Source organism: Hibiscus syriacus, unplaced genomic scaffold (genome assembly GCF_006381635.1).
Source record: "Hibiscus syriacus cultivar Baekdansim isolate YM2019G1 unplaced genomic scaffold, ASM638163v2 tig00110833_pilon, whole genome shotgun sequence".
Taxonomy (NCBI): domain Eukaryota; kingdom Viridiplantae; phylum Streptophyta; class Magnoliopsida; order Malvales; family Malvaceae; genus Hibiscus; species Hibiscus syriacus.
In genome coordinates this window covers 1,936,195-1,947,465 of record NW_024062884.1, presented here as the reverse complement: position 1 = coordinate 1,947,465, position 11,271 = coordinate 1,936,195, and the positions used below count along the sequence as shown (strand labels likewise).

Sequence of the window (11,271 nt, the reverse complement as noted above, 5' to 3'; positions counted from 1 at the left end):
ACCAGTAAAAACAATCTAGCTGTTTATCTCACAATCTTCCTAAACAAACAGTGGAGCACTAATAGAAGCCACCAAAACCTGGTAATGTCAATGCTCTTTATTTATTTATTTATTCATTTATGTATAAAATATTTGGCAAAAGGACAACCTTTACCTCTGTAGTAGATTTAATTTAGAGAAAATAACCTCAGTGACCGAAAATGCCTTATAATATACGATTTTGATCAACTTTTTTCGATTTGCCAAAATGACCAACAAAATCGCAATGCGATCTCTAAATCGCAACGCGATCTCCAGTATCGCGAATCAGTTTCCAGATTCGCAACTCGATTTTGACTATCGCATTGCGATTTTCCAAATTCGCGTTGCGATTTTAGAAAATCGCAATGTGAATATGTAAATCGCAACGCGATAATACAAAATCGCAACGCGATTCTGACTATCGCAATGCGATTTTCCAAATTTACTTTAGTCCAAATTCGTTGCGATAGTCCAAGTCCAAGTTCACGACTGGTGGTATTGCATTTGTTTCTTAAGAATTTTCTCTAAAATGATAGTATCCGCGCAGACGTGTCGAAGACACGTATTACCACGACCACGACCACGACCACGACCCGAGACGGGACGACAGCGGCGGCGGTGCGCGAATCTTTTACACTATCGCAACACATTCTTTATTGTTTCAAACTAAGATCTTACAAATGGCTTGGGAATCTTTTACACTATCGCAACACATTCTTTATTGTTTCAAACTCCACATGAATTTGGAATAGTTAAAATGTAAACTTATTTTGGATTTTTCACTATCGCAACACTTTTTCACTATCGCAACAACACATTTTTCAAACTCTTGTAACACATTTTAACTATCGCAACACATTTTTCAAAATCGCGTTGCGGATCTGGATATTCGCGTTGCGAATTTGGAAACTGAGTTGAAAAATTAGAGTTCGTGTTGCGATTTTGTTGGTCATTTTGGCAAATCCAAAAAAAGTTGGTTAAAATCGTATATTATAAGGCATTTTCGGTCACTGAGGTTATTTTCTCTTTAATTTATCATTTTTGTCCTTATCGTATTTTCGCACCAACTTAACCCTCAAAGTTGATCAATTGCATCATTTTATATCTTACCCTTAAAATCCTAAAGTACAATTATATATCATTATATATCTTACCCTGACTTAAAATCTTAAATTATAACCTTAAATTAGAGTTTGAGATTTAGGGTTTAGAGATTAAGTTTTAAGTTAGGGATATATTATAGAATGATGTAATTGAACAACTTCAAAGACTAAATTAATATAAAAAATACATGAAGGGCGAAAACAATAAATGAAATATACTACATAAGCAAAAGTTATCATTTTATTAAATATTATATTTTAAATTTTAACCAACGATAAAAATATCATTAGCAATAAGTAGCTAAATAAAATATTAAAAATTCAAGTAAAGTATGCAAATGATCTATAATTATTGAGTGATGTTTTATTCAGTCTCTCGACTATTTAAAGTCATAAAATGATCAGTGGATTATAAAATATTGTTTTGTGGAGTCAATCGATTATTAAAAGTTACAAAATAGTCACTCAACTATTTATTATGTTCCAAACTCATCAATTTACGTTAAGAAATTGATGACAGTCTAAGCTGAAAGTTAACTTATTGATTATGATATGATAAAATCTGATCTTAAAATCTCAAATGACTATTATATCCTAATCATCATGTTAATATTTAACTCAAACGGTAATTAATTTTTAATAAAAAATAATAAATTTGAAACATAATAAATAATCAAATGATAAATTTATAAATTTTAATAATTGATTGATTTAATAAAATAACCTTTTGATTACAAAGTATAATTTTATAATTTTTAATAATTGATATAAACTATAATCGGATATCATTTGTACTCTCTATCCTAAAGTTCTTGAAAATATGCATATAGTTCGTATCAGATCTCTGCAACTTCCCAAAGAAGAAAAAGAAGAGGAAAAAAATGCGAGCTAAGCAAATGCCATCGTCCTCCACCAGATCCAAATCCCAACGCCTCCTCCTCTTCTCCGTCCTCTTTCTCCTCGCTCTCTCTTTCCCCTTCTTCTTCTCTTCTTCCTCTCATTCTGCCGCCTCCTTCTCCTCCACCGTCTATACCCACCCGCACCCCCGCGTCCAGCCCGAAACCTCCTTTGTCGCCTCCCTCGAAAACTTCCTCACCCACAAGGCTCCCAGCACTTCCGACGATACGGTGCGTTCCGCTCTCCAAGACGACGTAACGAGGTTCGACGACCGAAAGTTCGCCAAGGAAGTGGAATGGGTGCACCGAGATCCGTACTACCCGCTGAATTTCCCGATTAGGGTTTACGTTTACGAGATGCCGAAGAAGTTTACCTTCGATTTGCTCTGGTTGTTTCGGAATACTTATCGAGAAACATCTAATCTGACCTCCAACGGTAGCCCGGTTCACCGTTGATCGAACAGGTAAACTTATCAAGTGTTCAGGTAAACTTATCAAGTGTTCTAATTTTATTCCTGTTTGAAATCTGCTTAAATTCTCGACTGGAGTGCCTTGGAAAATAAACGGGAAACTGTCCTTCATTTACAAGAAAATGGTCCGTTTGTTATAGTTCTTACTTTAAATTATGTTGTTATTCTGGTGGTGCAGCATTCTATTGATTATTGGCTGTGGGCGGATTTGATTGCACCGGAATCTGAAAGGCTTTTGAAAAATGTTGTGAGAGTTGATAGGCAGGAAGAGGCAGATTTGTTTTACGTGCCATTTTTCACCACAATTAGCTTTTTCTTGTTGGAGAAGCAACAATGCAAGGCCTTATATAGGGTGTGAGTGCATTTCCAGGTTTTCTGATATTTTATATCTAAATGTTCGTATTAATGTGCCTTTTATTCTTTAAGAGAGCCGAGAGGCGCTTGGTTCCATTCCCATTCCGCTGATTATTTTTTCGGTCTTTGGTATGTTCATGTGTTGTCGTTTTGTGCTTACTGGGTTGGGTATTCAAGTTTATCAATGTTGACAATTTAGGTCAATGTATTACCGAGTGCTTGGTTTCAAAGGGAGGTAGGGTAAGAAAAGAAAATCATAATTGGATCAAGTCCCATGTATTTTCTAAATTGATTATGTTTTAGCTTCTTTGTGTGCAAGTGATTCTTAACTATGGTGCAGCCACTAAGCTCAACTCTCAATATTTAATTTGTTAACTTGTTTCCGTGGGTCCTGTGTCATAGTATTTTATTGTAATACATCAATTATGTCATCCTTTTTTATTTCCATTTTTTTGTTTTGATTTCCCTTGGACTTCGCCTGGATCGTTGCATGTGGACATTTTGTGGTATTAAATTTTAGAATTTACTTATCTTAGGCCCCTGCTTTGTATGGTTTTCAGGAAGCCCTGAAATGGGTGACAGATCAGCCTGCATGGAAACGATCTGAAGGAAGGGATCACATATTTTCCATTCATCATCCATGGTCCTTTAAGTCTGTTCGCAGATATGTGAAAAATGCAATTTGGCTTTTACCAGATATGGACTCCACCGGGAATTGGTAACCACATGACCATTGCAAATGAGATTTATTATCTTGCTAGTTTACAGTCATTTCAATCTCTGAAAAGTGGTATTCTAACATCCTAGGTACAAGCCAGGACAAGTTTCACTGGAGAAAGATCTCATTCTCCCATATGTTGCAAATGTTGATTTATGTGATGCAAATTGTGTGTCCGAAAGTGAATCAAAGAGAACCACACTGGTCTTCTTCCGTGGACGATTGAAGAGAAATGCTGTATGAGTTCTGACTATCTTATTAATCTGCTTGAATTTTTTTCTTGAATTAAATTTGAATATTTGATAGAATATGGAAGTAGGATAATATTTAGGATTATTGTGTGGATGCATGTGCAGGAGATCTAGCCCAAGGACATGCCATTTCTTTCTTTATTTTTTCAGACACAAGAATTGTATGACAGGAGAGAAATATTGGAGGGAGCGAGCGAAGAAGGGGGACATTGTAACAACCATAATCCTATGTGTTCATTGTTTTTCCATTAGGGTCGATGGGTATTTGGTCTTTAATATAAAGACTTGCCAATTGTTAATTCTAAACAGAAGAAGGCGAAACAAGTTAGAAAGATGCCTTCTTGGGCTTTCTTTGTATGCGTGTCTATGCATGCTTGCTTGAGAGTGAGAAAGGTTGGAATTGAAAGCAAATAAAAAAATTAATGATACTGAGAACACAGTTATTCTGAAGTATTTTTTCCTTTAATTTTCTCTTTGATATTATTTTGGTTCTTGTAAATGCTGCATTTTTTCTAATTGATTTGATGGTGTTATTTACCTGACCCTTGTGTCTTTTTTTAAGGGTTGGCTGGCGAATAGATTTACCTGTTTTGTCTTCTACATTCACTCTCCTATGTCTCACATGCTAATGCACTCATTCGATCTTTTGGATGCTTAATTTGTGGTTTGTTTTTCAGGGAGGAAAGATACGTTCTAAACTTGTTGCAGAATTAGCAGATGCAAAGGATGTCGTGATAGAGGAAGGAACAGCTGGGGAGCAAGGGAAAACTGCTGCTCAGAAGGGGATGCGCTCGTAAGATTGAATGGTTCTCCTTTACAGTCTTGTTTCCCGCTTCATGATAATGGTTGTGTTGTTTCCCCTGTCATCAGGTCTACATTTTGTTTAAGTCCAGCTGGTGATACTCCTTCCTCTGCTAGATTGTTTGATGCTGTTGTTAGTGGCTGTATCCCTGTTATTATTAGTGATGAACTGGAACTTCCTTTTGAAGGAATATTAGATTATAGAAAGGTAAGCAATTTTTTAAGCTTTAATTGTTTCTGGCTTTTTCCTATCAAAAAAAAAATTGTTTCTGGCTTTCCTTCGATGCATTGTGGCTACCCTGACATTGCTTTTTACTTTCTGTTTAATGGTTGCCTAAAAGTTGCTTATTATATGGTACTTTATTGATATTCTGATCTTTTTGGGAAGTTAGAGTTCATTCAGTTGGAAATCAGCCTCCTGTTTTATTTGTTGCATGATGAAATTACATAATTTATTATTTCTTTCTTGCCATTTTCAGAAAGTTGCAATTTCCCCCCGAACATGTGCCTTTATAGTTTCATGTTGCATGAAGTGAATGGTTATGAATTCTTTAATATTGGTGGGCAACCTGTATAGATCATTAAGCGAATGATTATTAATTGTATATACGAGGATATTTTTTATTATCCCCTTTCCCCTTTAAGAATTTGTTTGACTCTATTGAAACAATTGAAGAAGCAATGAATTAAATTTTGTAATGAAGTTCATTGAGATGCTACCAAGTAGTTCATTGGGGTTATATGATTTCTGCATATTAGACAGATTAAATCACGAGTTCTATTGTTATTGTTTCCTTTCATGCAGATTGCTATATTTGTTTCTTCAACTGATGCTGTGCAGCCTGGTTGGCTGCTAACATATTTAAAAGGCATTAGCTCTAATAAGATCAGAGAAATGAGGAAGAATCTTGTTGAGGTTTGTGCTTGAAAATTCTGCATTTTGATCCTGCTCTTGATTTCCTTTACCTTTATCTTCCACAATGGTTAGATGGAAAGACAATTTTTTTACTCAGGTTGGCCGTGCTTGTACTTGGGGGAAAAAATTAATATTTGGTCTAGCATTCACATTTTCACTTTCAAGCCAAAACCTGGAATCTTTGGATATCGATCGCTTTATGCTTCTTATAATCATTTTGATTGCACATGAGAATTTTAGCATTAGGATTAGCACTCACATTTCACTTTTTTGAAACTAGAACTTGGCATCTTTTGTACGTTCATCTCTTAATGTCTGTATGATATTATTTCTTCTACCCAAATGTTGAGTTTTTTAATAATTGGATGGTACTTTATCAGTTTCCTGCTTATCTTTCATCTTCTCAAGTTAGTATGATAAAACCAGTACTACTATATTTTATAATGTCAATTTGACTGATTTTGTTTTTTCTCATTTTCCAGTTCTCAAGGCATTTTGTGTACTCGAGTCCAGCTCAACCCTTGGGTCCAGAAGATTTGGTTTGGAGAATGGTTTGTAACACTGGTTACCATTATATTTAGTTTAAATTCCTTTGGTTATTTTATTTGAGAAATTATGCTGAATTTATATTGCTTTGAGCTTAAGCTTGTTCATGACTTCCAGCTTAAGGACTTTAAAGTAAAATGAAATGAAATGCTCTTGGATAGCATCAGCAGTAATGATGCAATCTCGCCACCCAATAGCCGTAACCCATGTAAATGAAGAGCTTTGATTTAACTCTTCATTTTTTAAGAATGTACTTGTTTAGTTGTGTCCCACATTTGTGCACGAAACATTCTTGGACATGGACATGAGTTTCACACATTCAGATATATCATAGGCACAGGGTATGACCCTTAAAAGACGTGGAAGAACTTACTAAAATAATGAGAACTTCTGTATCGGACAAATGTTAATATTTTGTACTCATTCCTAGTCGGAGTAAACATAGGCAATGACTGTTAATGGCTCTGAGCATTTGATTGTTCTCTTCAATCTTAACATTGCTGCCTTTAAAGAATAGACGGTGTTGTTATTCCGGGTAAGCCGTACGAATTCACCAAGTATTTGTTGTTTGTAACAGATGGGTGGTAAGTTGGTGAACATCAAGCTTCATACTCGGAGATCACAGCGTGTGGTTAAAGAATCGAGAAGTGTCTGCAGCTGTGATTGCAGGCGTGGCAATATGACCGGTTCTCATCGGTCTCTCCCCGTTTGAAGGTGTTGTGCATGAACCGTTCTTTAAGCATATATATAGAGACAGCTTCTTGTTTCCTGGTTGCTCTTAGATTCTTGTAGAGTCCATCCCCTTCCAAAAACATTTTGTTTGATGTATTTGATTTGGCTGCTCTTGCAAGCATACTTGTTTTTATGTCTTGCTTCTTTTGATTTAATATTCCCACTGTTGAATTATATGTTTATATTTGGGTCGTTTGATTCACGTAATGTAGGATTATATCTGGGAATAAGATTACTTGAATGTTACATTATTTATCATATTACTGGGAATGTTGTATTATCTTTTTTGTTTTGTTTGACAGAAATGTAAGATATAATGTTTGGTTGAAGAAATATAAGATAGAAAAAAAAATGTATGTTTTACCAAATTGTCAATGAGATATATTCTCTTTTAAAGTCAGAATTTGTGCATGAAAATTAATAGAAAATAAAATTTTTTATATTTAATTTTATTTATTTTAAATAAAATTTATACACAAATAAGATAAATTTTATATTTTTAATCATCCTTTATAAATATTCACACTCGAACAAATAATGAATAATTCATTGGAGTAATAGTTCTGATTTATTTATCAAAAATAAAATAGTTCTGATTTATTTTCTAAAAATGATTTGTGTGGTTTTATCTCAAATAGCATAACTCCCCTTTTCTTTTCTTAAGGGCGATTAACTTTCGTTTTTTTTCTTAAGGGCGATTAACTTTCGTTTTTGTTGTTTGTGTGTGTGATATATATATATATATATATATATATATATATATATATATATATATATATATATATATATATATAAACAAGTATATAAATCCGTAATTTAAATTATATCATATAATTAATTTGCTATATTTCTTTATTGGATAAAGTACATAAATGGTCTTTTGATTATGGGGTATTATTTTATTGAATCTCTCGACTATTAAAAGTTGCAAAATGAGCCTCTGACTATAGAGAGTTGCTTTGTTGAGTCTTTTGACTGTTAAAAGTTACAAAATGATCACTTAACTATTAATTATATTCTAAACCTGTCTTTTTCATTAAAATTTTGACGACAAAAATAGTTGACTATTTTGTAACTTTTAATAATCGAGAGACTCAACAAAGTAATTATTTTATAATTTTTAATAGTCAAAGGATTCAATAAAATAGTATCATATTGTCCGGACCATTTATGTACTGTATCCTTTTTATTTGATTAGAAAATAATACTAAATAAAACCAGTAAGAATTTGGTTATAATAAATGATTATTATTTTTAATTTAAAACTAATTTCATAATTTTAAATTACTATAAAAAGCATTATTCTGGGACTTGTTTAATGTATGACCCTTTAAGGTTATTCAGCGTTAGCAATAGGTCAAAATTACTTTTGATGTTATAAGTCATAAGTGATCTTTAATAAGACATTATGATTATTATAGTTAACAAAAATTTCATGAGTGAAGATAACTTTGACTTTATTTGTTGCATAATTATTTTATCTCTCGATATCTTGATAGAATATATTGCATGAAAGAAATTAACCTTCTTAGGATTATTAGATGAGAGAAACCAAAAGTTGAGATTAAAAACAAGAAGATATTCACTAAAAAAAAAGGTGTTACTATTAATCATAGTCTTTGGTTTCTCTAAATCCAATGACCGTAAAGATATGTAAAACTCTTAATTTTATATTGGTTAGATCCTAAGCCTATATATACATATATCATTTTGGACCACAAGGACGGATAGGGCGGCCCATCCACGGGTCTAATACCAATTTATGGGGTTTGGTTTGGGCTCCTTCTGCTCAAAGTTCCCATTGGCAACCAGTAGTGATCAGTAAACGCGGGGAAGAACAGCTGCACTCAAGTATCAAATCCCTTTTTCCGATTCTTCTGTATCACCAACGTACTGGATTGCTACTGGGTATCGATTCGAACACCTTATTTCTAGTGCATTTCGAAAGTCTTGAACCCGTTTGATGAATTGTCTCAATGAAAGAACCGACTGCTCTGGCTAAATATTCATCAGTTTTGAATAAATCCGATTTGTTGCAGAAATAAAGATGGATGTTAGATTGGCCAACACTTGGCGCTTGACACCGAATGAGAAGAATTTCATCAAAACAGCTTTACTTTCTAAAATAAGGATCGATGGTCGAAAACCCTTTGAATTTCGTAATACCATAATCAACTTTGGCAGGCAAGTTATGTTGTTCTTTATTTTTGTTTATTTTCTTGGAAAATTTACTTGGTTTCCTTTTTTTTGGCGAAACTTTTACTCTTTTTATTATTATTTGTGATGTGATTATTATGCGTAATGAAATTATTATTTTTATTCAAATGCAAATTACTTTAGCATATGAAGATCAGTTCTTTACTGTTCACTTGGTTCCGAATACGATAACTTTTAACAAGTTTGATAGAAGTCATTACGGATTTCTCGCTTATGATACTTGTAGCCTTTGTCTGTTTTTATTGGTATCTAAACGTCACTCGGTTGAGGAATAGGCTCTAACCTAAAGTAAACTGAAGTTCACCATTTTCTGCACTGTACCTGATGAATAATTATGAACACTTTCCCTTTTTTGAATGATATTTCACTGTTTCTCACTGGAGATTGTAGTAGTATGTGCACTAGCTCGAAAGAAGTCATTACAACGTCGTCTCACACGTGGAATTTGTAGGTTTGTCAAATGAGAATAAGAAAAAGGAGTCGAGCTGCGAAGAAAAGCTAAGCCAAGGTAGAAGACCGGGTCGTACGAAGATGGTAATCCAAAGTTGTCAGCTGTCGATGCATCTAGAATCGAAATGCGGGTGATAGGGCCGAAAACACTGAAAGATGCTGTGAAACCTAAGAACAAGAGGAAAAAGAAAGGATCCTCCATGATTTAAACTTCATATTTTGTTGCATTTTTTGGTGTAACTTGTTGCACGTATTTGCATGTCTATTGTAAGTTATAGTTAGTAAATCTGAACTTTTGTTTTCCTTTAATAAATCCTTTTTAAATGGATAGTGAATTTTTGCTCCCTACGAACATGTGTAATTCTTGCGACTCAATCACGAGTTTTATCAATGGATTTCCGGCTAAAGCCTCAGATATGCTGTGAGTTCGAACAACCTCACTGTTATTCGTTTCTAGTCCCACGGATATGAAGTCTAATCTCCAAGCGTGCATTAGGAGATCATGTGCAGCCCAAAGCTCGACTATGATGATTGAGCACCTTCCTAAGCTCCGTGTAAAACTGAAGATCTTTTCCTTTCATGATTTTTAAGAAGACCTCCAGCCGCCGTCGTGTTGGGTGCATCCTGTCCTGACTGACTTTGAGGTGGTGGCACAGCCGCCATGCGCTCAAAGATATGATCGGGAAGTAAAGGCGAAAAGTTTCCTCCAATCCCAAGTTCCTGAAGGAAGTATCGTGCCTTAGCTTTCAAAATGGGGTAAATTACATCATTCTTCGAATCTTACTTTCTCTCCTATTTTACTCACTAAACTTTTAAATTGTTTATGTTTTGATGATCCTGAATTATTTTATTATGATGTGGTATTTTTATTATTATTAAATATAAAAAGTTAAAATAAATAATAAAATAATATTTTTTATTATTAAATTTAAAAAAACTTAAAATAATATTGCCCACTGTCGATCTTTGAAATTATTTTTATACTAAATAATAAAAAAAATGTCATGTCATACAAAAATAATTATAAAATAATTTAGAGGGATCAAAATAGGAGTAATTTAAAAATTCAGTGAATAAATTAGAAAAATTAAAAGTGTAGTGATTGAAATAAGAGAGAATGTAAAGTTAAGTGAGAAATGATGTATTTTGCCCTTTAAAATGTTATAAACGTTTTACTCCCATCAATACCCTTTATATTATATTCAAATCATGACAATAAAAAAAAACTGGCCTCAATTTAATGCAATCATTCTCCGTAAATAGTGGCTAATGAGTCTTTTTCTTTACCCTTTTTTTCTCATAAAAAATCACATCTTTGTCCAAAATCAAACACCAAATACCTACTCCAAAATATTTATTACTCAAGAACAAAATAAAAATGCAACAAATCTGTGTGTAAAGTATTACAGAGGGCAGCCGGTGAAGGACTGATCAGGGCAGTAGCAGTTAACAATATTTTACAGTAACCGGCGTTCCAACTCAGTCCAACTCATTATTTCCTTTATCTGTTCTGCATGTTCTTCACTTCTCAATAAAACCCCATTACAAAGAAGCTTCTCATTTTCATTACAAAAAAAAAACCCTATCTTTTTTTGTTCTCTTTTTCTTTCATGACAGGGTAACTATAAAGTTCACCCTTTGTCATGTGTTAGTGCTTGTGGTCTCTCCCTTCTTTAGGAGTTATTAGCAGATAGCAGTTTGAAATCAACGAATGAGAGAAACATGGGAAGAAAAGTTCTGATTTGAAAAAGTGGTTGTCAAGATTAGAATCAGGAAGGGATCTAAAGAAATTAATA

The 11,271-nt window shown here is 33.6% G+C and overlaps 1 protein-coding gene across 1 annotated transcript; it reads left to right on the top strand.

Moving 5' to 3' along the window:
- The first annotated feature begins 2,003 nt into the window (after positions 1 to 2,003).
- On the top strand, positions 2,004 to 6,990 carry LOC120143176 (probable arabinosyltransferase ARAD1). The gene is made up of 10 exons (XM_039157568.1): positions 2,004 to 2,472; positions 2,656 to 2,842; positions 3,405 to 3,562; positions 3,652 to 3,799; positions 4,491 to 4,606; positions 4,684 to 4,822; positions 5,420 to 5,530; positions 6,013 to 6,081; positions 6,654 to 6,791; positions 6,850 to 6,990. Exons 1-9 carry the CDS (start codon positions 2,006 to 2,008, stop codon positions 6,786 to 6,788), a joined length of 1,530 nt encoding a protein of 509 aa, XP_039013499.1. The 5' UTR covers positions 2,004 to 2,005; the 3' UTR covers positions 6,789 to 6,791; positions 6,850 to 6,990.
- Positions 6,991 to 11,271: the final 4,281 nt, after the last annotated feature.

What these genes read in the sequence shown, in the direction of transcription:
- LOC120143176 (XM_039157568.1), top strand. Translation starts at nt 2,006, where the DNA reads ATGCGAGCTAAGCAAATGCCATCGTCCTCCACCAGATCCAAATCCCAA. An exon ending in ATGGACTCCACCGGGAATTG is followed by an intron (nt 3,563 to 3,651) that starts GTAACCACATGA and finishes CTAACATCCTAG; the next exon opens with GTACAAGCCAGGACAAGTTT. An exon ending in GACGATTGAAGAGAAATGCT is followed by an intron (nt 3,800 to 4,490) that starts GTATGAGTTCTG and finishes TTTGTTTTTCAG; the next exon opens with GGAGGAAAGATACGTTCTAA.